This window comes from Acomys russatus, chromosome 15 (assembly GCF_903995435.1).
Source record: "Acomys russatus chromosome 15, mAcoRus1.1, whole genome shotgun sequence".
Taxonomy (NCBI): Eukaryota; Metazoa; Chordata; class Mammalia; order Rodentia; family Muridae; genus Acomys; species Acomys russatus.
The window spans coordinates 54,148,100-54,175,447 of NC_067151.1; the positions used below are offsets into that span (position 1 = coordinate 54,148,100).

General features: G+C 37.2%; 1 protein-coding gene across 2 annotated transcripts in view; it reads right to left on the bottom strand.

The window, feature by feature from the left end:
- Window positions 1-621: 621 nt before the first annotated feature.
- The window catches only part of Glrb (glycine receptor beta), a 70,574-nt gene continuing 43,847 nt past the window's right edge, over window positions 622-27,348 (bottom strand). For both annotated transcript variants that reach the window (XM_051157341.1, XM_051157340.1), the window contains exons 5-10: window positions 19,341-19,570; window positions 19,154-19,236; window positions 16,937-17,077; window positions 13,905-14,057; window positions 9,135-9,427; window positions 622-2,044 (exon numbers count right to left, since the gene is read on the bottom strand). In XM_051157341.1, coding sequence (XP_051013298.1) covers window positions 1,748-2,044; window positions 9,135-9,427; window positions 13,905-14,057; window positions 16,937-17,077; window positions 19,154-19,236; window positions 19,341-19,570 — 1,197 coding nt within the window. In that variant the 3' untranslated portion in view covers window positions 622-1,747. The remainder of the gene's footprint in view (window positions 2,045-9,134; window positions 9,428-13,904; window positions 14,058-16,936; window positions 17,078-19,153; window positions 19,237-19,340; window positions 19,571-27,348) is intronic.

Sequence of the window (27,348 nt, forward strand, 5' to 3'; positions counted from 1 at the left end):
TATATGACACTACATTAACTGTAAGACAACCAAAACCTTGGATCAAAGGCTGTAAGATGAAAGCAAGTTATAAAAAGTAATGTAAGAAAATATCACTAAGAACAGATTTTTAAAAATGATACCTGCTCAAGATAATTTTCTCACTGCCATCCCATTAACCTAATGCTTCTCTAGGTCTTGGTAGAGTCCTGAAGTTCTTTAGCAGTTCTGCTTGTGACAATTTAAAATTATTTAGATGGCTATGCTTTCATAACTGGATGATTCCAAAAGACTGCATAGAATTACTCTACATACCATTTAACCATGTTCAGAAGCAGTGAGGATATTTTTAAGTCAAAAATCTTTAATGAATCAAATAGCAGCAAATTTCATATAGTAATTGCACAAATAATATTTTAATGCATTATATTTTGAGTTGGCCGTACAAACTATCAACAAAAACAAAAGTGCTTCAAATAATGTGAAATAGTTTTGTGGTCTATGTTTATATCACACTAGCTACTAACAGCTCCAGTTTTAGTTGAGACAAAAAGAAACAGTTACACTATGACACTGTTAAACAATGAGAGTTAGGGGTTCTTGTCAGGGACGAACAAGACAAAGTCAACCACCCTGCCCCCCACCAATGTCTAGACTTTTCGCAAGAAGAAAAAGCGAATCTAAAGTTTAAACAAAAGACATTATTTATAAATCACTGTTTTGTAACATATTCAAATACATTCAAATCAATTCACAAGAAAAACAAATTCCCAAAACAGTTTGAATATTACTTGAAATATAGAAACATTTTAGTAAAATAAACAAGCTAATTCCCTCAATTCTTATAATCTTTCCAGTTCAAGTTAAGACAGACAATTCCTCTTGGAGTGTAACAGTGATGGGGAATCACATGTCACGACTCCTTCATATCTGAAATGTGTGCAACTCTTCTTAAGGCTTATGCTTAATGCTGTCCATATCAACAAACAAAAGGCATGAAAATAGATTTTGATTTTAAGGTGGATTAAATAATTTATTTTATCCAAAATATTTCACTAATACATCTATCATTTATTTGTTTGTATTTTGTCAGAAGCCAGAGTTCACTATGCATACATACTTGTCCAGATTTTTCTTCAAAAATGCTTACTGTTCTATTATCTGGCATTTTGACAACACAAGCACACTTAAAAATAAGCTGATTTTTATAAATGTATAATTTTGATTTTATTTCTCAACGAGCCTGCATAACTATTACTGATCTATCTCTCTTTAAAACTTTAAACAATATGTCATACAGTCTTGTTTAATCTGTGATAATACTATTGAAAATTATTTAAGAACAAGATGGCTTTCTTTCTTACAGGGAAGGGAATGTAAGATACTACATACATTAGACCGGTGAACATAACAGGAGTCAGCGTGCACACCATGTTTTCATCAGGATTATCTGAAGTGTTTAGAGTTACAGAGTTACAGTGCCTGAAGAGCACATTATGTATATTATGTACTATGCTTATTTTTCATTGATTCCTAAAGCACTATGCTCAATAAACATACATCTATCTATCTATCTCATGGTTTGAGCGCAGACATTACAGGGTCATGCTGCCATTCAAAAGTAAGGTGCTATATTTTATTATAATCAAGTGGCATCCAAAATGCAATATATTGCTATGAAAATGCAACATTTTCACAGATCAGCAATTATGAATTGCATTGATCACAATGAAATGGTATTGTATTTCATACAAATGGAAATGGTTTATCATAAATATATAGACCAGTATATAACGTTGAAGAACAAGAAGCAAAAAGGAAATAATGCTCTTGCGTAAAGGTCAATGCGCTTGGCTGCTGTTGGAATGACAGGCTTGGCAGGCGGAGGCTTCTTGTTGTTCTTAGCCTGTGATTTCCCAAGTCCATTGTTGACTTCAATGGGTTTCCCATAGCAGTCATAATTGGATAATTCAAAATCTCTTGGTAAGCTTCCAACAATGCTGAAGTCATTGGATCTCAAATCAGACTTGGAAGTACAAACTTTTTTGCATCTGGTCTCACCAACCTGAGCATAAAAATGAAATGCGATGAAATAGAATTTTTAGAGCTATAAGTACTACATCTCTTCAAAAAAATACTTTAAATTGAATTTACAAATTAACAGTAATGATTGTCAACTGATTAATCCACCAGATCAATTGAACATTTAAGAAGGCTCTGATAGTTTGCTCAAATAACAAGGCTCATTCCATTAAGTGGAGTTTTGTTTCTGTTTTTGTTTTTGTTTTGTTTTGTTTTGTTTTTGTTAATTTGTACTAAGAAATAAAGTAGGACATGACATTAATTTAAGTTGCTATTGGAATTATAAGACTTTTCTTAGTTTACATACTAAAATTTTTTTAAAAAATCTTCCTTAGCCCAATGTATGATGAGTGTATAGAAAATTTTACTCTAACTGCGAATGCAGAAACGTCATCATTGCTCATCATGTTTCTGAATAGAATTTGTGTCCTGCAGTAAGACTGTCAGCCACAAATATTCCTGATTAATTAAATATCTCAGCACTAAGGAAAGAATAACTTCAATATTGCAAGAATCACATGGTAAAGAATGCCCAGAAGCAGCCACCTTCCCACACTTTAATCCACTGGAAACTCTCTGTGACATTTTTTGCTGAGTTCCCCATGTTCAAAACAAGTGGCATGGAGCACGTACGCCACAAGTGTGCTAGAAAGGGCACTCATGAGCATACACCTGAAGAAGGAGTAACATTGCGTTCCCTCCTAGGGAGGAGCCTCCAAGTTCTTCCAACAAGTCATGTCTTACTCACTACTTGGTGGGTCACTTTTTGTTCCATTCATGAGAGATATTATGCAAACTTTCTTTGTTGTTTTGAAGTCATTATTAAATAAAACGCATACAGGGCAGGATAAAAGGTTTTATAATCAGCTGTCATCTTCAGCAGTTATAATTCCATAAGTAAGGACAGGAACCACCTAAGTAAGCTAGGACTCCTACTCAACACATTCCTCATTTGGCTGTTCAAGCCCGAAATTTGTCAGTTTTCCACTGTTCCTTTCCACTCGTTTCATTTAATCGTGTTGCATACACTGTCACCTCTACAAATGCCAATAACAGAAACAAAGCAGTGTAATGACAGTGCTGCCAGAGACAACAACAAAACCAACAAAACTGTAATATATCTTAATTTACTCTCTAAAAAATTTTGTTTGTGGTTCCTGTAAATGCAAATAATTTTGCATAGAGTTTCTAGAACTAAAGGTAAGATGTCTTCTATGGATGATAAGAAACGATATTCAGAGGGAAGAATATGGATAGATTTTACCGAATCTAAATCAATGCTAATTTTTTTCAATGCTAATTTTTAAAGCACATTTTACCACAATGAAATAGCTCCTGTGATCAAACATCAGCTTTTGCTTATTAAATCATTAAAAATTGTGAGCATGGGGGCTGCTTTGTCTTTTACTCATAAAATCATTGTGTATGACCGGGGTGAAGAATTGGCAAAAGGTGAGTAGTAACAACAGAAGGTGCCAAGCTGCTTTTGTGAATGAAATGTAAACCATGTAAATAAGAAGTTACATTAGTTACCAAAATACTGAAAACTGGCTAACATGATGCCATAATTCTACATGAGGATCAGTTATATTTTCTAAAACCTCCTCTACTGAGATCTTGATTATATTTTTGTGTTTTCAGTCATACACTTCCTTGGCAAGCACACCATTATTTTTTAATTGGCCTCTAGGCTTTCTGTAATTCAAATCTTATTATGCATCTGTTAGGAGACAGTTGCCTGAGTACAGCCACCTCAGGAACAATCTCCATCTTGTTGGCAAGGTCAAAATGAGTTCACGTTCCCAAGTCCTTGAACAATGCTTGCCCTGCTTCTTCGGGTGTTTCATGTTAACCAGTGAAGAGGGGAGTTCCCTAGTATCTAAACTCCACAAACCAGTTGTACTTGTGTTGCCTGTCCTGACTGAATTGACTACATGCAGCTTGCCCTCTTATCATTCTGAATTCCAGGCCAGAAATCCAGGAGGGGCCCTGACTGCAAAAGCCGAGTCAAACCAGGTGACCTGGATAAGGCCCAATCACCAACGCTTCCTTCCTTGCTCAACTCCTTCCGTCAAAATATGATTGGACAGTGCTACAGACAGCTCTGATCCCCTTGGTTTGGGGTCACATGCTTTTAAAATGCTGTACAATTTCTCTTCGGGGTTTCAGTTCAGCCCCTGAGTCTGCTCTGGACCCTGATAGATCAGTAGTGTGCTAAGTATAATAACATAGCCGATGGGTAGTTCAGGCTTCATGTGGATCCCCTAATAAGGTGAGCAGAGGCCTGTCTCTGACATTGATTCTGTTACCTGCTTTTTGATCACTTCCCAGGACTGCCAGTAGGCCACAGGGGAAGAGGATACAATTAGTCCTGATGTGACTTGATGCACTGTCCTGGGTTGGTATGGGGGGGTGGCTCCCCTTTCTGAGAAGTAAGGGGGAGGGGAGGGGAAAGAGGGAGGGAGGGTAGGACTGGGAGGAGATGAGGGAGGAGGCTATGACTGGGATGTAAAGTGAATGAGTATACGGACAATTTTTAAAATTTTTATTATAACTCATTCAGATTACATCCCAATTGTAATTCTCTCACTTGTATCTTTCCATTCCCACCCACCCCCTCTTCCATCCTTATTCCCCCCAAAAAATATTTTGTCAGAGGCTTAAATGCTTATTAAGATGAACATTCAAAGACACAGTCAGTTCCCTAGTCTGTGCTATTATCCATGATTGGTCAGTTTTTGCTGCCTAATTCAATAAAGATCTTGCTTTGCTGGACACTTGTAACTGTGGGTTGTTTTAAATGTTTTGGATACAAACACTTCTATCGATATTTATACTAAAAATTAGTGACATAACACCCGAATGAAATTACTTGGAAATTTGTTGTGTTGAAATCTTGAAAAGCAAAATACATAGAAAAATGTGGATTATGAATCTAAAGCTCTAATTGCATACGCATTTTTTCATAGAACTATTAGATTCAAAAATAATTATTCTTTTTCTCTTTTCATTTAATTTCATGTGTTAATATGTATCAATTTTGTGAACTTAAAAAGTTATAGATTACTATAAATTGGGTGGGTATACTAATAGTAAGTTATTTTGGACCTCGTGTTATAAGCAGAGGAATGACAATGGAGTGACAGGAGGCTCAACTTAGATAGAGGGACAGCAACAGCAGCAGGAGGTTCAGCACTGACAGAGAGATGACAAGAGAATGGTAGGTGACTGCAGTTACAAACTGATATGTGAAAAATCTCCCCACAATGCAGGAGTCCCCAAGATTCCTCTTAGCACTTCCAGAAATGAGAAATACATGCATGCTGCAGGAGCGAAGGAGCTCTTTAGTCTGACAGAAATCTCAGTGTGCTGAAGCCTGCCCTCCACTCTGCTCAGTGCCAGCAGCTTCCGAGGCTTTGGAAGCAACAGAGACCAAAGTCAGATGCTGGGGAAGGGAACTACAATTTAACTAAAAATGGCTTTCCTGGTGCATGATAAAAGTTTGGAAAGTGTCTGGTGTCTTAAGCCTCTGATCATAGATAATGCTGGAAGCCTCACTAGAAAACACAGACCAATGGGCTCAGAAATAAAAGGTGGAAAAAAAAAAGAAAGAAAGAAAAAAGGGAAAAGAAAAGCAAAAAAAAGCAGGGCAGTGCGTTGATGAGCATCTGTAATCATTAGAGTCAGATGTGGTGCAGAAATTGTAAAGAGTCTGAGTGTCTGAAAAACACCATGGGCCTCAGCTTCAAGGAGGAGAGAGCAGACTTGGTCCTCTTTTCCTCCCACTCAGTCCCATGAACACCCTACGCTATGTACCCAGAAGACTAGAAGAAGCTGCAGCAGGAAGCAATGCAAAGAACAGTGAAGAGGAAAGGACAGGACAATATACTTAAGGAAGTACTAATGGGGGAAGAGGAAGGAAGAAGGGACAGGAGGAACAGAAGAAGAGGAGAAGGAAGAGACGAGTATCCAGACTACTATAAGGTGCAGGGCAGGGGCCAGGCCTTGGGCCTCTAAACCCATAGAGCCACACAGTGATGCATTCTTTCATGGTCTTTTGCCTTTCATGGTCATGTTTCTGAAATGGAGCGTAAGATGGTGGCGTCTATAAATACCTACAGGTACAGACAAAAAAAAAAAATCACAAGGGAGCCTACTTGGTCTAAACAAAGGACAAAGAAAAACAACCCAACAATGCAAAAATATGTTGAGCTGGTGACCTATTGGCTATTCGATCTAAATATCACACACACACACACACACACACACACACACACACACACACACACACACTGGGTGGACTGGGCCCCCATATTTCAAGGCTGTAATAAGAAGGCCCACGTCCCCACAGAAAGGCCTTCTGTGTGAGAAGGTGTGAAACAAGGCCGATGACAACCAGGACACTCGTCTCTGAATAACCGAGGGCTACCTGTTCAGATTCTGACTAGGTAGGGAGCACACACTTCCATGGGACAAAAACTCCTCCTCCACACTGGGGTGACATCTTAGAAGCTTGCAGAGAATGGAAGCCAATCAGTCATAGGGTTCCCATGTGCTATGTCTATGCAGAATAGAGAACTGAGCCCTACCTCTCTACTCAGTAGGAGAAAAGAGCCCTCTCTTCCTCATGTGGACCATGAATTCTACTTCCCCTGGGCAGCATTGCATCAGTCCCCTCCTTGCATGACAGCACATGCAAAGCCACTAAAACACAGTTCTAAGCATCATTCACAGTCTCATAACATGAAAATGCCTAGGATTTGGCAGCCATTCTAGAAAATATCTCAAATTGAATGAAAAACATGAAAAATGTCAACTCCAAGATGTCAAACCTTAAAAAAATGAGATTACTGAAGTATTTATGATAAAAAAAAACCACTTCAGAGGGCTATTACCAATATGCTTGTAAAAGTGAAAACCTAGATGACCTCAGTAAGAAATACAAACTACCACGAGAAAACACGTACATACTTACCGAGTAGAAGTTTGAATCTGAAAAGTGAGTAGCAAGTCATAAAATAGAAAAATGCAAGAGCAGAGGAAAGAAGATAGTATTTCCCAAGTTTAAAAGAAGCAATATTACTGAAGTCTAGGCATTGGTTTCATTACATTTAGGAAAAAGAACTGGAATATTTATTTCCAATGGAAAGCCATAGAGGAAGAAAGAAGTGCCATCATACTGTTAGCCTACAATCCTATAATCAAAGAGAACAGTCACCAGGAATAAAGAAAACAAAGTACCCTCAGATGGCAGAAAGCAGAGTTCACAAGCATACCATTCGAAAGAGTGACTAAAGTAATTCTGTAACAAAAAGAAAATGATAAAGCATAAACTTGGAACACTGGGGTATAAGAAAGACTTAAGTAAACACATACACACATACATGGGAAACTAACATTTTCTCATATCACACAAACTAGAAGGTGATGTCACTGTAGATCATAGTAAGTTGTAGCTTGTTAATATAATATCTACAGCAGCCATTAAAGTAATAAATAAAGGGATATACATAAAATATAGAAAGTTCAAAACAGAATTCTATAACTTCTTAAGTGTGAATGTGGTAAAAAGAAAACAACAAAAAATCATAACAAGAAATAAAAACAAATGAATATTAAGGTCTCAAAGTATCAGTTATGAAAATACTACAGCTGCTCAATACAACCAAGCAAAGCACAAGTGGCAGAGTAGACTTTATACATTAGTTCTGCTGTCTCTATAAGGCTGTCAAATACAAATAGCCAAAACACTAAGAAGGTAACATTTATATAATTCCTGATTGTTTTATGGTTCCTCTTGCTATATGTAGTTCAATGTATATACATGTAATAATATAAACATGTATGTAAAAAATAAAAATATGATTTATGCTTGTTATAGCATTTAAATGAATAATAAATATTTTTAAATATGAAAAAAAGAAAACTTGTTTCACATGTGTTATAGATATGATTGATGGAGAAGAAGAGGGAGGTACAGCAAATGATGCCTTAAGTCGTGACATTCTGCACAAAGGAAGCACTTCCCCATCAGGAGCATAATAGAGCATAAAAAGGTCACATGATATAAAGAAGCTTCTCTCAATATGGAAGCTATAGAAAAGCAGAGGATTAGAGCTTTAATCTTTTAAAATGAGTGCACTGTGTCAAAAAGTAAAAAAAAAAAAAGGTCAAAACAAAGCAGCCACAGGATATGCAATATAGAAAGAATTAGTTGCTCTTCTGTCTAAAAATTACATGTATAGCATATTTTTCTAGAATTCCAGGTAAGAGGGTAGGCAGGGTCAATACATAGAGCACCATGGGGCCAGAACATGGTCAGAGTAAGCACAGTGTCCATGTCTGGTAGGTGGCTATATCTATTGGTCTCCACATTAGCTCTGTGGAAATGGCCTTCTGGCTAACTTTTCTTCGCAAAGAGTGAACATTGAGCAGGGCTCCATGGGTAAGTGCACAGTTAACATTAATCTGTTAAGTGACAATTTTTCTGGAACCAATTACATAAGTCCATGTTTAAGTCAATGTCACATGACAAGGCAGGGCTAATAGAAGAAAGCCTTATTCAGTCCTTCCTTAGCTGTGATGAATGAGCTAGAAAGATCCTTGACTGTATGTAGAAAGTTCCTGTTGGCCAACTGTCTAGACAGCAAGTGATCCTCTGACAAACCATGGGAGGCTGTCTGACTCAGTAGGAATAGGAAAGTGACCAACATCATGGCTATCCAAGCCTCAGAGCTGGATGGAGGTCTCTAAGGCTTATAAAATGAGAAGCAATAGTGAGGTATACACTCTGGAAACATCTCTCCATTCAGTGATGAGTATCAAAATGAAGCCATGGTTTTAAACTCAGTTGGAAAAATTCTTTTTTAAATTTTAAGTTATTAGAATTTCCTAGGTAGTCATTCACATGTTTTATGTGTTTTCTGAGAATACTTTGCAAACCTGCGCTGGACTCAATTCCTTTCCCATCTCTAAAAAAATGAATGCCATTGCACCATTTTATTCACAAAGGGTCTCTTTCCTGGCCCAGAAGAGGGCAGCTGACTCATGTCCGTGGTTCATTCTAGTCTTACCTGCAAAGTGCTGATGTGAACAGGGGTCCCCGTGCCATTCACAGTATTCTTCTTAGCTGCGTTTCCGCCTTTCCCATCTGCTTGCTCAGCCTTGGCGATTCTGGCCTTCTCAGCTTCAACCCTTTTGGGATTGTTCAGCATCACCTGTACAACAGCGTACTCCACGAGGGAGGCGAACCCGAAAAGCAGGCAGGCAATGAGCCACACATCCAGCGCCTTCACGTAGGACACTTTGGGAAGCTCTGCTGCAAGGGTGGTGCACTCGGAGGCCAAACTGAGCACGGAGAAGATGCCTAGCAACAGGAGAATCAGCTATGGTCATCCCTGTGAGGTGCTCTACAACCTTTGCTCATTCACCATTACTCTGTGGCGACTGCCAATAAACCACAAACAATCCTTAGGTTTCTTTAAAGATAAATGACTGGGAGAAATGTGTGAAGTAGTAGTGTTATGCCCAAATTGCGAGAGACCCCCTGAACAGAGCACCCAAGAACCAAGTCCAAAAGCAATTGCAAGGAAGTTGTTATTGTGGGCTTGAGCCCGGGCCACACCTCCTATGCACTGATACAGCAGATACAGGAAAGTGGCCCTGCGTCTCAATTCAGAGGGGGCTTTATTGGTTTTAGGCAAAGAAATGGGTTTTACAGTATATAATTGGATGGCATTTGAGCAGAAAAGTTGCAAGCAGGAAGGTTACAAGCCTTGGCGTTTGTGGTTGGGTAATAGGTGTAGGGGCAAGTTGACCTATATAAAAGATTGGTTGAAGTGGTTATGGGGCATTAGGAACTTTGACCAGGCTTCTCGGAATTCACTGTTGCTATGTGCCAGACCATCTGCTGGTCAGCTTGACCAGCAGAGAGTATATTTGGACTCTGGGTGCTGTCCCAAAGTGAGCTGATTGCGTTGCTAGGGGAATATTTCCTGTTTAGACTACTTTATGGTTTTTCCTGGAATCTGGGTTTAGCCCTTGGCCAGGTTTAACACAAAATGGAGTTCATCTTGTCCTTACAGTACTTGTTGTTGGAAAATGTTTGTAAATCTGCATCATTTAAAAAGAAATGGAACCAGGCACGGTGGTGCACACTTGTGATTTCAGTGCATGGAGATCCAGAGGCAGGTGGATCTCTGTGAGTTCAAGGCCAGCCTGGTCTTCAAAGTGAGTCCAGGAGAACCAAGGCTACACAGAGAAACTCTGTCTCAACAAAACAAAACAAATAAATAATAAATAAATAAGAAAATAGATAGATGATTGATAGACAGACAGATAGACAGACAGACAGGTGGATGGATAGATTTAGACCAAGGTGTCAGGCACCATGCAACAGTGTTTCTGAGGGAACCACAGAGCTTGATGATTAGATTGGTTTTTTTTTTTTCTCAGCTTGTTTTACAGAGAGATTTTTACCTATAGGAGGAATCTTCACCTATGAATAAGAATAGAGCACATACACTTTTTATAAGTTGTTTTGTTTGTTGGTTGGTTGCTGTTTTGTTATGTTTACAATACAATGCCTAACAGAGAAGATAAAATACAAAGCATTCCTGTTCATTTTAGAAAAAAATCTCAGTCTTTTAAGAAAAGGAATACAATTCTACTATAGGAAATAGTAACTTTATATAGAAAACCAGCATTATATAAAGCACGTGTAGTCAACATAAGGTAACCAGGTTTCTGTAATATATGACAATTTAAGCAATCATAAAATCCCAAAGATGAATTGTTGCAATGACAGGTGTCCTTCTCATCTCTCTCGCTACTTCCCTCTCTTCCTTCCTCGTTTCCTATCATCAGGAGCATGGCGGTGAAGGATGATTTGCTTGCACAGGCACAGTACACACTGTAACCCACAGAACATTCATAGATGTCCACAGAGAGATGCCGCCTGTGAAGACACTCAGTCTCGGCTTCCGTGGGCACAGGTGGTTTGTTCTGTTTGTTTGTTTATTTTCTGGTTAGATCCTCACCACTTAGGTAGTAATGAGTTGATTGCTATCTAACTTTTCACGCACAGCATTTGTGAGTTGTACATTCAGAAGTAGACATAGGTCTATGCTGTCAATTATTGCCCTAAATGACTGTCAGTTGCTCCTGTGTGCTCCTGGTTTCTACTTTTCCCTTATCAGCCAGTCCACAATAAATTAAGCCAGGACTAAAGTTAAAACTAATCAAAATTGAAGTCTGATAATAAAAGTTCTTCAAAGAGCTTCCTGCTTGACTTGGGCAAGAACCTTAACAATAGAGTACATTAAGAGGTATCCTGTGGTCCAGACCTCACTAGTACTAATGATCTACACTCAAGTCCTTCCTTGTTTTCTTCTATCCTAAATAATGACATGAATTACTTTCATTCTGTCACTCCTCTTCTTTAGTCAGAATTTTCTCTTCAACATGCTTTTCTTTTTTTTTTTTTTAAATTTCAAACCAGAGCTTGTTTTTACTAGTAACATGATTTCCACTCAGCAGACAATGCATAATTTACACGCAACATGCTTTTCTGACAAGCATGTTGTTCCCTCTCATATAACTACCTTATATAGTATATATCAAAGTTATTTGATGTCTGTCTCTTTGCAAACATTAAAGCTAAAATGTTTTTCATCCATCTTCCTAACAATTGCTGTAAATTTTTATGACTACACTCTCAGCTTCTCGATTAGTCACCAGCAAATAGTCACTACAAAACAAATAGGTGTTGAAAAAAACTATATATCCCAAAGTGTCTTGTCAGCTATATGATAATATGCAAATGTAGTGCATATATATAGTTACATAGGCAAAATACATAGAATAAACTTATATATGGTGTTAGTTATTAATCTATAGACTTAGTGTGTACAGTGACTGCTATGTGAGCAGGAGGACCAGAGCTAAGATCCCCAGCTCGTATGCTGGTATTGTGGTACATGCCTCTAATTCAGTGTGGAAGATAGAGACAAGCAATATAGCCAATCTATGGGCTCCATGTCAGTGGCTTAAAATTAGAGTGGAAAGTGATAAAAAAAAAAAAGAACATACCATACCCCAGTGTCCACTCCTGACTCCTGTATGTGTACATGCAAGCTTTCACAACTGTACCCAAACACAAATGCCACACAGAGGACAACAAGATAAAGACATGAGTTTTATGGTTACTTAATCCATTTTGATCAAAATGTTCATTTAAATATAATAGCCATTTTCATTGCTTCTCTGGTTTCTCATGCTTTAAAATCTGTATTTTATTTTATATATGAGATAGCTCAGTTGCTACAAAGGCTATTACAAAGGCTTACTACCACGTGAGCTCATTCTCCAGAACTCACAACCCTTAACTTGTCCTCTGACCTCTGTTCTACACACACACACACACACACACACACACACACACACACACACTGTATTTCATTCATTCCCTTTAATACTTTCAGAATGAGATATACCCCAAACCTTTTTAGAGAAAGGAAAAAAACCAAAGGTATCAGACTGTCACTAGATGGAAAGCCATGTATACCAGACTTTCACCTATGTGAGGGTCTGGTGAGATTCAGGAAACACACAGAATGGAAATTTTCTAAACATCCCCTAGTCAACTCTGATGGCACCAATGTTTACATTTGGACATTTGCCCATTTTCTTCACAGAAAGAGTTCTTGCTTATTTTCTCCCACAACACTGCTCCATGGAAGGGGAGGCAGGGGTTACTGTGCATGGGGAACCCAGGATTTCACATACTCATGGCATGCTCCTTACCACAGAGCTCCATCTCCAGCCAAAGCCAAGACTAAAGAATCTTTAAAGAAATACAATTTACAAATAACTGGATGATGCTGTTTCTTTGTCACCAGCCTTAAAAATAATAATTTGTAGCACATGAGCATTACGAGGAAAGACAAACAGCACTTAAATGGTACTAAGTAGTTATTAAAAATAATAAATCATAGAATGACATACATATGCCATTTAAATATGAAAATATGCTTAGAAAATACATCATTAAGTGACCTTATCATTGTGTGAACAACTGAGTGTACCCACACAAATGTAGGTGGGAACATGCAGGCTATGTGGTACACACTATCATGCATGTAGGCAACATTGATGAAATATCAAGTAAGTAGTATATAATTTCATCTCCTGTGATTCTGGGACACATATTATATAGAATGATTTCTGCCATGATTATTCATTTTGAACTTTAGCATTACTGAAGATTTTATATTTCAGAGATGCATGGATATATCCAATCAATAGGTACTTATCAGAAAAAAAAATAGAATAAATCAACCACTGCAAAATTCACAAAACAGGAAAAGAAAGAACTTCATTACCAAGTGCTCAAACACTGAGAAAATATAGATCAGTGTCAAATATGTAAGGAAGCTTCCCTCTAAAGAGCAGGCAGCTCTCAATTCTAAAGCCCCTGCTTCAAGGGAGTTGCAGATGCGCTCAGCATGAATGGGCACAGTTCAGTATCCCTTTTCTGAAATGCTTTGACCAGAAGTGTTTACAATTTCAGAGTTTTTAGACTTTGAAATACTCGTATACATTTTATGTGAAGTCTTAAGGATAGGACCCAAGTCCAATAAATACTCATTTATATTTCATATACATGGACACCTTAAACACAAAATCTGAGGGTAGTTTTATACAGTGTTTTTATTAGCTCTCCCAAGAAGCAAAAGTGTAATTTTCCCCTTGTTGTGTTTAGAACAATTGGGGCCTCACATTTTCAGGATAGGATGCTCAACCAGGCCCCACAATCATGGTGGCAGGGGAGCAGGCAGGCTTACCCAGGGGCACCCTGGCAGCACTGGCGTCAGGGTTGATCCAGAAAGAGAGCCAGGAGAGGACCACAATCAGGAGGGTTGGTGCGTATACACCCATCATGTAGAACCCAACCTGTCTCCGCAAGGTGAAGATGACCTCCACACAAGTATAGTAACCTGTCAAAGCCAGATAAGTGACAGTCGTGAGGGGCAAACCCACACAGAACCATAAGAGACAGGACACTTCTACACAATTTCACAAAGTAAAAACTGCAGAGGGGTTTCCTTTAGTTGGTGACACTTTAGAAAGAGGGTGGGTGGAACCTGCTTGCCCTGAGCTTCACAACCTCTTCAGGATAAAGAGGACCAGAGCTCACATGCTGCCCATTTGTCAGGTCTAGGCATTGAGTTTGTGTGAGATTCTCCAAAGCCTTAAAATTTCCTTTGCCACGGCACTAGCACAGGATTTGAACCTGTGAGACTTGAGCCCCAAATCAAAAAAGCAGTTTAATTTTAAGACGAAACACACTGGGACTGTGTATGTCCCCCTGACTTTTAGCCATGTGAACAGCATCTGATGGGTAAGCGATGCCAGTCTCCTAGAGCTCACAGGCATAGTTAACCCTTAAGTCTTTAAGGGAGCATCCAAGTAGTGTATGGAGAGCAAGTATATTATTTAAAGGTTTTAGAAGATGAGGGGAAGGTGAGTAAAGTATCGCCTCTTTATCCCAGCATCCATTTTAACTTCCTCCTCTGATGGCAAAACTGTATGCTCTTGCCGAATGATCATGAGCAATATTTCAAAAGTATAACCTTTCATAAGATTGGGAAGCATTTTTTACTTCCAAGTGATAGATCTAAAAAGGCTCATGGTGCTTCCTAAAATATGGTGCTCAAAATACCTTGCTTTTTAACAATATCCCTTAGGCAGGAACAGTATCACTTTGTAACAATATCACTACTTCATTCACCTACTGCTTATGAAATGAAGAACACTGCATACGCACCTCTAAGCAAATTATATATATATATATATATACACAAATATATATATATACACAAATATATATATACACAAATATGCATATATATACACAAATATGCATATATATATATGAAGCTTCTCCAGTCACTATATAAATATAGTATACCATGTATTAGTGTATATACTATATATAGTAGCAGTAGTCATTATAAGTAGAATAATTTAAAAACAAAGTGTACATTCTTCCTCACTATGTTTAAAGACATCCAGACTAAATGACATATGACATGTGTTTTAAAGCACAGTTCCACCGTGTACTTTTCATAAATTTCCTCACAAAGAGATTTCATGAGCTGTCGATGCACCTAGCAGTAAAATGTATGTTGGGTATTACAGTGGTTTGCTTCATAAACTTTTATGAGAAACACTTCTTGATCTTTTTTGATCTTTCTCTAGTCTGTTATATTTATAAGAGGCAGGTGGGCGGCTAATTGATATAAATGTGCATTGGGAAATTTCAATTTACTTTCTATTTCCTGTGTCATTTTCTTTCATTATTCACTTAGGCACCCAGTTTAAGTATTTTCATTTTGTGTTCCCACATTTGTCACTATCTGTTAGTAATGGAGCAGCAAAATTCCAGTAAAGTTATTGCATGAGTTTTTCCAATACTGCATGTATACATAAATATATGTTTATGTAGTTTAAAACAACTCTGCATGTTTTACTTCCGATTTATATAAATATTGATAAAGAATCTGCAGCATGGTAAAAGCCCAAAGTCTGTTAGCCACAACCTCACTGTCACTGTCTTCTGTAGCTAAGGGGACTCTAATGTCTTATTTATGATCAATCAAAAAATACCTCAGAGCACTTCACAGAACCTCTACTGCAATCTTCTAAATTGTTTCTTTGAAGCACATGCTCTTATTTCCTTCTAAGAAATAAGGAACTTTCAGTTTTACCATTTATATTCAGTAACTATTTACTATTGTATTTATGATGTATCTTATAATTTAGGATTAGGTCTACCCAGAAAAGTATGTAATCTCATCAATGTATTGGATAGTCAATAACAAATGCTTAAATTAAATTCACCACAATATTTCTTAATCTTGCATGTATTTATAAAAGGACTGTAAATCTGAAACTCTTCACCTTCCCTCTCATTTTGATGTATTTCCCACTGATGATATCAAAATAGCAGACTTTTCCATACTATAAATGCTCCCAAAAGCATAAACTTAGCTCCTGCCTACTTCGGAATACCTTTGTCATGACTTGTTTTGCAACGCAGAACTGTAGGTAGCTTTCAAGTTGAACTACTCAGGGCTAAAAATGCCATAACCATCTCTCTGTAGCATTTAACTTTATATTGTTCCGTGAAATGCATTGACACTACCGCACCTCTTCAGGGTCACACAGCTGACAGTTCAGACCCCAAGGCTGAATACTACATGTTGTGGGAGTAAATGAGTGACTTTTGTGTTTCCTCTAAAGTTCCTTGTAATTTGATGACTGAGGTTGCTTTGCCTTTCAGGTTGGATATTCCATGGCCTAGACAAATAGCAGGATACAGGGAACATTCACATACATCCCAGTCACCTAAAACCCTTATTACTTCTCATGTACAAAGATCAATGCTTTAAAAATTAACAAAACAGTCTAACTGCCATGTAAAGAAAACTTCTCAGACTACAACAGATGAACATGGGCAGATTATATGGCACTATATTAAATGCTTAGTGCCAGACAATCTTGTCAAAATGTGGCAACATCTAAGAAAATCATTACCCAAAAGAGTTTGTGTTGCTATAATGAAATATTGACAACCTTTTACTAACAGAATTACATGAAGAAAAACTTATCTATTCTATAATTAAAAGACCCAACATCTTAAGTGAATATGATTGTATAAAAGGTTTTTAACATGTGGTTATGTGATAAATTTCTTACACTTAGCTCATTCTTAATTATCTCTCCTCTCTCTTCTATTCTCCCCGTAGTCTATATTAAAGCTAAAACAGAACTTTGAAACTGAGTTAATTTTATTTTCTAAAATGTTACTTACCAGTGCCTTTATAGTATTTTGTACAGTTGCCATATTCGATATCCTCCTTTTTAATATCAAATTGAGGTAAAGCAATTTTTTCCAACTGAACAGGATCTCCTGATTGCCAGATGAATCTCAAGTCATCAGTTGTATAACCAACTACAATAAACAAATAAACATGTTAGATTGAAATATGATTATCAATGCTTTCTACTTATTTTAATAATCTATATTAAACATAGAAAAGGTAAGAGAGCATGATGCTGTTATGGATTTGCAATTTAAAATTCACAGCAGTTGAATCAATGGTCATGAACAAAGTATCAGCAAAAGAATAGAATGTCATCATCAACAAAACACAGTAAGCTAAATAATCATCAAAATCAGATACAATCATAGGTCATCATGTATACAAAATCTCTTCAGCATTCCTAATCCCTATCAATAAAAAGGTGGTGACAAAAAGATGCAAGCTCTCTCCATATTTTTATTTATAATCATGCACTGTGCACCTAAAGTTTTAAAAGAGGTATTATTTCAACTGAGATTTTAAATGCAATGTTCCTTGAAAGAATTGCATTATGATTTTAAAAAAGCAGTAAGACTGTACTCCAAGTGAACATCATTTATTGACTCATTAAAGTAACCAGGAGTTCATGACCTGGATTTATGATATGTGGCTAGAACTTATGACTACACCCTACAATAACCTATGACAGTGTCACAAAGAGTATGAGTTTCTAAAATTAAGCATATTCTGATATATATGTATATTTAATGGTACTACATATATGGTACCAAAACATTACATAGACTTACAAAAACATAATCTCATTGTTAAAGAGCAGTAAGTATCATTAAAAGTTAGGATCCATTTTAGCACATTTAAAAACAACAACTAAAAACCCTACTAGCTAACATATAATATAACAAACACATATGGTATATTTTACAATGTTGTTATTATTCATAGAAATAGCTTAATATTTAAGCTTGTCATCAACCTAGTGTTAGCAGGAAGTAGCTAAAGACAATTGATTTCTTCACCCCTTACCCATTTATTTTCAATAAAAGGCTGAAATGGTGTGCTTCAGACCCAGGGCAAACAGCTCTAGATTCTTGCAGCACTCCTTGGTCCCTATCTGCTGCAGGACATGGCTAGTATACCCTGCACTCTATCCAGAACTTTCCAGGGCAAGGGCTTTTCCTTCCCCTTCACAGTATAATTAAGGTATTTGTTGCTCTTGCATTTCTCTCTCTCTTTCCCCTCTTACATGGCAGCCAAGAACTGCTTCCAATAAACCCACATTTATATACTTTAACTTATCTTACATAAAAAGCAATCAAATGTCCTCATTTTTTAATTACAGGAAAAGGGAGGAATGTTTGCATACATGCCCCCAGGTTGCTTAGTGACTTCTGATGTCATCACCAGCCACCACCACCAAGGATAAAAAGGACAAACCCACCATCAGTCGCTCTTACTCTTACTTTCTCTCTCTCTCTCTCTCTCTCTCTCTCTCTCTCTCTCTCTCTCTCTCTCTCTCTCTCTCTCTCTCTCTGTGTGTGTGTGTGTGTGTGTGTATCTTTCTGTCCCCCTGAGCTGTGCCCCTTCCTTCTCTTCCCATGCTCCTACAATAAATTTTATACCATGCATGTCATGTGGTACATATTTAACAACCACATTAATGAGTCCTTGTGATATCAGTCTTAATTTTTCTAAGTTTATGACTTATTATTTTCTAAAGATAATAATCATAGAAAATTAATGAATATATTTTATAGAAACTTCAGTTGATAACATTTAGTACATCTTTTATAAACTGAAAAATAAAATTAAAACATATAATTCATAAAAACATAATTTTCTGTTCTTCCATAGAAAATGTACAATTGGCTGGGTTTACATATATTTTAATGTTCTCCATTTTTTACTAAGGGAATATTAACATCAGAGAACACTTTTTTGAAGACCACTATTTTCTATATATTTTCCATATAGTCAAATCCAAATAAGCCCAGCCTTCAGAGTGAGGAGTACAAAGAGCAACATCAACCTCTTAAAAAGCCAACTACAACAGAAGGCTCTGTCTTCTCCAAGATTATGCTAGTCAGCATGATGTTAGTGTGGTCAAAAGCATTAAGGTGTTCACAGTCACGTAACACAATAATAGACTATATTATCTAGATATAAACATTTTATTTCCAAAATCCTTTATGGCCTCATTTACATACAGCTCTCGAGTTGCATCTTGCAGCGTTGGGTATCCATGGGAAACAGAGTTAAGTCCAAAGGGCATGAAAGAGTGATAGACAACCTGAAGCCAGAAGAGGAGAAAACGGAATCATTGAACATACATTTGTGGCCCACCGACTAGAACAGGAAAACACAAACTCACTGGAATTAAATATAACAGGGTACCTCATGCTCACAAGGACGTCTCCATCCCGAAAAATAAACAACAGAATGTTTTCTTGGGTCACATCATGAAAATTGGCACTTTTTTCATTTGCAAAGAATAAATCAGGCTTCCACAAGCACTTGTACATCGTGGGGTCTACCGTGAGTGCATCTGAGCCTCTGAAGTCACTAGGGAGCTTGAGCCTGGGGTCGTTCCATTTCTGTCTCAAGAAAATGTTAACTCTATAGTCCTGGGGAGGGGAGAGTATGTTGCATGTTGATATTTTTAATTGCTTAAGAATAAAGTAAATGCATGCATGACATATGTAAGTTTACAGCCCTACTGGACAATAAAGGTATTTTTACTGTTAGCGGCAAACAAGTAATTACACACGGCTAGGTGATAATACCATCTAAACACTGAGAACTTCTAAGGATTCCAATCACTCTCCCTACTCCTAAAGTAGGATGAAATTAAGAATTCATAGGAAACAGAGGAAAAACATTTCTATTTGCTTTTGTTAACTAGAAAAGTAAATAATATGACAAATATATGTGATACATACATACATACACACACATAATTCCACATACACCATTGTGCCTTGATTACCTACTAGTAATTGGTTCTATGACTCCATGTGGATGCCAGAATCTCTATATAGAATGGCTTAAAATTTGCAAATAGCCTATGCAATCATATATCCCTTTAAACCGTTAGTTGTAACACCTGATACTATGTAAATGTCATGTAAAGAGAATAGTTATAAACTATTGTTTATGGAACAATGAAAAGAAACAGAAATCTGTATGCGTCCAGATCTCAGCATGCCCAGTGTAATATGCATTTTTTAAAAAAAAATCCATCTGCACATGGATGAACACATATACAGAACTCAGATGCGGAAGGCTGGTTATATTCTTGCGATATTTAAAGAAAATCTATTTGTAAGTATTCGAATATATGAGTCAAGATACAGCCTGAGGCAAATAGTAAAATGAAATTTGGACTATGTAAAACAGACCAAAATGGGTTAAAAAAAATTCAAAAATGTCATGTTATACTTAATTTATGCAAACAGTGAGTTAATTTAGTGAGTTATTAGTTCATGTCCAGAAAATTTCACTCCATAAAGATACCACCAATTTGGGGGTCATTTTATGCTAAAAATATATGAACAAATAAATGTGTGATTGCCTAAAATGTTTTAAATCTGCCAATGAATATGGATTTATGGCCAGACATGGTGATATACCTGTAATCCCAGAACTTGGGAGACAGAGGCAGGTGCCACAAACTAGATCACCAGTGCACACTACAATGCAGTGTTGATGACTTTCACTTTGTCCACTATACTTAAAATGTATAAAAGTATTCAAGGCATAAATTATATTGGGTTTCAGGACCTTCTTTATAGTCAATAATCCAAAGTTCATGTATTATTCCTCCAAAGCCTTTTGGACAATGAATTAAACAGTAGTCTTGAACTCTGAATCCCATTAAAAACACAAAGAGCTGGTAGATGACTTGTATTAAAAACTAAAACCAATACCTCTCTAGGAGGTATAAATTGATATGCTTTACATATGTATAAATATTTGAAAGTATTAGGTGTATGTTTTTTCCAGGGGGAAAAATCAGGAAATTTATTCTTTTTATTATTTTGTTTTTGTACTAAGATGCTGTTCAGTATTCAGAGAAGGTAAGACACTAAATAACTGTGCATTTACCTTAGTACAGCTGGGAAAGCACCACACTAACTACTCATCCCTATCAGCAACCTGCACTGGATGTAGAAAAAAAAACTGCAACAAGTGACACAATAGGCATGCGAAATTTGCACAAATGACCCCTCTATATTCTACAAACATACTGAAAGATTATAGTGTTCCATATTAATATGAATTAATTAGCATATCATATAACACTAAAAATGATTTTAAGATTCAACATATAAATTAAGCATTGAATATCATATGCCAACTGTTTAGAAGCGTCAATTCAAGTCAGTTAAGGATTATCTGAGCACATCTGCATATGCCTGAACACCTGCCTTTGCAGTAGCACCATCTAGAAGAAAACACTCTTTCTTAACCAAAAGAACTTGGACCCAGAGGAGTAAAGGAGCCTTGTCATTCAGAATACAAAGACCGGCAGTACACAGCGACATCAATGTGCTACATTACTGCATTAGCACACAGGCACACTGGCACATGCACGTGCGCGCGCGCGCACACACACACACACACACACACACACACACAAATTCTAATGGAGGTTAAGTGATTATTTACTATGACAACTCCAAGCTTCCAGGAGACCCAGTGATGCTTCTGGCAAACCATTGTAACTACACTTCACACAGCCATATATGACTTCTACTTCAGGAGTAACACACCTTAGGCTAAAGTTTTGATCTTAACGTCTTGATCATTGTACTTTACCTAAGCATATGGTGAGATTCAGCTTCAGATCATACTGAGTATTCAATGATGTTCCATTTCAAATTACGTACTGTCAAATTATGATCTGCCCAAATCATTGGCATTATAAAGTTATACATTCAAAGATGATTTTATCCCCTTCTCTATGTGCTGTGCATTGCCAAGGGACACTGTCACGTCAATATATATGTAAACTGGTAAACTTAAATATGGATTCGCTGTATACTTAAAGACAACCTATTCTCAACAAGGATCAACATAAGAATACTACAGTTCCATGTTCAGTAAATGACACTATTATGAAACCACCTCAGATGAAGTCTTTTCTTCATTACTTAGTAATTTATTTATTGGTAAACTACAGTCACATAATTTTATTGTTATTTATTGTGAAGAAAGCCTACCATCAGAGTTTTTCAAGGATTCCTTTTACAGGAAAATATTGTCTAAATGTCTGATTTTGTTTTGCTTTTTATCTGGAGGTTAAGGAACTAAGAGTTAAGCGGGTAGCCACTTGGACTAACAACTCCCCTCTCTTTCCTTGGTACAATTGTCATAGTGTGACATAAGCACATTCAATCCCACTTCAATTGCTTTCCTCTATTTTATTACTATTTTACACCCCAAATGATTACCAGAAATAGGTATGAATGAAAAATAAGTAACATTTAGAGAAAGCCATGTACTTAAAGAGAGTTTATCATCATCTTCTATGCATAGCTCCCAGAAATTCCCTATCATGTTGCCAGATTAAGGAAGCTGTAATTTTATTTTTAATATTAGATTTTTCTGTTTCAGTAGGCTAGCACTTATAAATAGAAAGAGAGAAATACTAAAAACTCATTAGCATTCTTTACACTAAAACAATTACCTTGTGAAATATGTCTGTCAATTTGCTTAGTGCTATATCAATATTTCATAATAACATTTGAGATAATATCTGGGAAGGATTAAGGCAATGATAACCTTTAATTAATTTTAGAATATTTTGCATAATTATACAATATACTGTCTCTAATATCTTGGGTTGATATTCATAAATTTATTATGCATTATATTGACTTTTCTACACATCAACTTTTACCTCTAGAAACACTTTTATATTCTACCAAATTCCAAAATTGTAGGGCTAACTCATGCAAGATTAACCTTTTAAGGAATATTTACAAGAGTTTTAAAAGTGTTCCTCCATGTTCTTTAATCACAAATTCTACACAATTCAAGAACCATTCATGATGCTCATTAGTATGCTAAGTTCAAAGCATTTTTATCAGCAGACGCTGGTAGAGTTCACAGAAAATTCCCACTAAACATGAGGAACCTTGAAAGAATACAACCCATCTGGAGAGAAAATGTGACATCATGTAATGGTGTCTCTCCCAGATGACTTTTCAAAATTTACACTCATATGGAAGCAGAAGGTAGCAACTGACTGAATCCGTGGAGTGAACTAAAGACAGTTAGAGACCAGTTAGCATACGAGATGAATGATGAAGATAAGCACCATTTAAGTATTAAAGAAAGACAGGAAGCTCTGAGCAGGAGAGCAATGTCCTTAAGGCACCATAGCCTGCAACGGGGAGGTAGACTGAACTCAAATGGAGATGGTTGGAAGGACATCTTGAAACAGAGAACAGCCTCAGAAAATTCAGATTTGACTCTCAGAACCAGACTATTCACAGAGGAAAGTGTCAGAGGCTAGTGAAAGGGACAAATCCCCCATGGCATCCATGGTAACATGGAGAGGAGGTAAAAGCAAAGGAAAAAAATTTCTTTAAAGGAGAGAGACTCAGAACCAGCACCAGCATTGGTCGGTCACTACGCAGTCCTATGCTCAGGATAGGGACCTTAGTCCATCATTGAACAATTCCATGCTCCGACAGGACTTCTGGTCCATCATTGAGAAGGCCTGCGCCTAAACAGGGATCTTGATGTCTGTATACCATCTAAGTGATTGTGAGAACAAGTGTGTCTCTGACTCCATGTATGCTTAGGACTCTTTTCCGCTTGTTGGTTTATTATATACAACTTTGATATGATGGGTTTTGCTACACTTTATTATATTTTATTTTGTCGTGTTTTGTTATTTCTTAGAAGCCTGTTAATTTGTGATGAGAGACAGAAAGGGAGTAGATATGGAGGGGAAGGGGGTGGGGAGGGGAATGGGAGAAGTAGAGGGAGGGGGAAATTATCAGAATATATTGTATGAGACAAGCTGGAAACCTGCAACACAGCAGGATACAGGGGAGATATGGGGTGTCTATAGCAGAGCCTCTTAGAAGTGGGGAACATGAGCCTGAGGAGGCTACCTTCTTGCCTTGCCAGGCAGGACCTATAGTGGTGGGAGGGGACACCAATCCACCTATAAACCTTTGAACAAAAATTTGCCCTGTGCAGAGATAAAGATAGAGTAAAGACTGAGGGAATGTCCAACCAATGCCTGGCCCAACCTGAGACCCTCCCTATGGGAGAGAGCCAACCCTTGATACCATTAATGACACTCTGCTATGTTTACAGACAGGAGCTTAATTTAACTATTCTCTGAGAGGCCCCAACCAGCAGCTGATTGAATCAGATGCCGTGACTCCCAGCCAAGCCTTAGGCAAAGGTCAGCTCATGGAGTCCTGTGGAAGAGTGAGACAGAAGGATAGAAGGACCAGGAGGGGACAAGAATGCTCCAAGAAGACCAACAGAGTCAACTAACCTAAACCAATGGGGGCTTACAGAGACAAAAGCAGGAAACAAAAGGCATGCATGCACTGGACCTAGGCCCTCTACACATATATAATTGATGGGCAGTTTCATCCTCATGTGGGTCCCCTAGAAAGCTGAGTGGGTGCTGTCTATGATATGGGCTCTGCTGCCTGCTTTCAATCACTTTGCCCTAACTGGGCTGCCTTGCTCAGCCTCAGTGGATGAGAAGGAGCTCATCTCTCATTCAACTTGATGTGCTGGGGTGGACTGGTAGTGTTGGGGGTTGGGGTTCCCTTTTCTGAGGACTGGGGAGGGAGCATAGAGGGAAGAGGGTTAGAGGGAGGGACCTGGAGGAGAGGAGGAAGGGGACTCTGATGGGGATGTAAAGTGAGTATATAAATTAAAAATAAATTTAAAAAAAAAAAAAAAAAGAAGGCTGGTACTTAGCTCCAAAAATAATATATTGTATGAGAACAGAATCTATTTTCAATAAAAGAAAAATGAAAACAAAAAATAATTGAATTTTATGGATGGCTTTTGTACTGCCATCTTTTGTCTTTCTCTTTTTATTTAGTAGGCTTTCCATTGAGGGCAAGAGAATAGAAATAATGTTGGGAGAAAAAAGGGGATAAAAGGAGGGGAGATAAGGGTAAGAATAGGGCTAAGTATGGCCAAAAACACATGACATATTTGAATGAAAATGTCTTTATGAAATTTGTCACCACATACAATGAAGACACACCAGAAAAAAAAAAATGACATTACTCTGATAAATCGAGTGCTGATGGCATTATTGACTTGTAAATGCAAGCAGCAAGCATCCTGACTCAGGTTTCCACTCTGCTTTTTAATCACTTTGACCATGAGCTAGCTTCCTAGTCTTTTAAGTTCAGCCTTTTTTGCTTCAGATAAAAAGTCTCGTGTCTAGTGGAACTAATTCAGTTTGTGCTAGAGTTCATTCACTGGTCTTAATGGCACCGTACTTCTCAGTAACAAATGTCAACACACTGTGAACACATTTTTAGCACCTCCCGACACTCTTTTTTCCTGAAGACACCCTAGGCTAAGTTCAATACATAACACAAACTTCAGGTTCCTTTGATGATCCATTTTCAGTATCTGCATGTATGTGTAGGTTTTAGTGTGGCTGCATATGTAGTTGTGAGTATGGGTACAGGTACACCTGTGCGCATATAGAAAGATTAAATATCAGGCATGAACATTATTCCTCAGAGTTGTCACCCTGTTAGTATTTTTTTTTTTTCATTTTTTAAATACTGTTTCCCACAGGCCTGGAGCCCACCAATTAGAAAAGACTGGCTGACTAGCAAGCCCCAGGGATTCAGCTGTTGCCACTTCCCCATGCTGCAGTTACAAATGCATGCAATTATGTCCAGCGTTTATAAACTTGGGTTTTGTGGACCAAACTCAAGGTATGAATGCTTCCAGAGTAAGCACGTCACTAGCTAAACTATTCCTGGCCTACTTTACTATCTTTCGCAGATGTCCATTAAAATGATATTCCAATAAAGAACTCCCAAAACTAGAAGTTCTCTATTTTGTTGTCACACCCAATGTATCATTTATTATTATTGGGCTTTATTGCTCTTTCAAAAAGACTTCAAAGATACTTTTCTATTATGTAACTACATATTATTGTTTGGTACAAGCTGCAACACCATCATATATCTTATAAGAAGAGTTAAATTTTTTTATTCAAATTAATAGTTTTCTTCAACACTCATTAAAAGATAAGGAATCATCAGTTGACACACTTTGGTTAATGTTTAAGGCAAAACTCCAAATAATTACTAGTTATTGACATTTCAAATACTCTGTATTAAGACAACTATCTTTGAGATCTATTATTTTCCTTTCTAATTGCTCAATCACAGTAATTATAGTGTTATCACTTATTGTGTGATAAACAAATTTCCATCAGAAACAGACAAGTTTATCAGTGAGGAATGACTTGATTGTTTATAAAATGCTTGGTGACAAATTCTACTCGTTGTTCATTCAAAATAACTCAATATTGGCCATTATTTGGAAAATGGATGTTATCCAAATATTCAGTACCAATTAACACTCAAACAATTTCTCCAAGGCAATAAAACAATACACAATGAGACACCACAGCCAGTTATGTCTCATGAATGGTATTTTAATTGTGAGAATTATTTCTCTTTACTTCACAAAGTTATTAGGCAAAGTCTACTGTGACTCACTTTTACCTGGTTCTCATATAAGCAATTGGTAGCTCATTTGTTCCCTTTAAATTGGGATTAAAAAAAATAAAATTAGTATGCAAGGAAATAAAAAGACCAACTCTTAGCATCTGGCAGCATTATAATTAAATTTCTGTCAATGATTGCTTAGAAACATGGTCCAAAATGATGCCAAATTGGTCTTTTGTTAGATTAGAAGTTTCCCATGAGAGCTGTTGGGTTTATAAAATGCTAATTAGGAGCTCTTAGTTTTTATTTTAGTGATTTTTCTCAAAAAAATGCCCCTTTTTCTAAGTAAATCCTATTAAACATTATTTTAAATGGTATTTATATTTTCCAGGCCTATACTAATTGGCCATTTGTATTAGAAGCTCTTCACTAAGGACTGCGGACATCAGAATGTAAGTTCCATGAGGCTGGCATCTTAATCCATTTCTCTTGTAAGAGCAAGAGATTTTACGCAATTTTTAAGCAATAGAAATGTTTTGTTCACAGATGAAGGGCTGTTCCTCCAAGCACCTTCTTGATTTCTCCTACTCACAAGGTGGAGTGGGAAGAAAACATGCTCCTTCTGGTTCCCTTTGCAGGGTATAAATTCCACTATTAAGGGCTCGGCATTTGGGCTCTTTCAGTTCCCAAAGGCCCCACTTCTTAAGCCTATT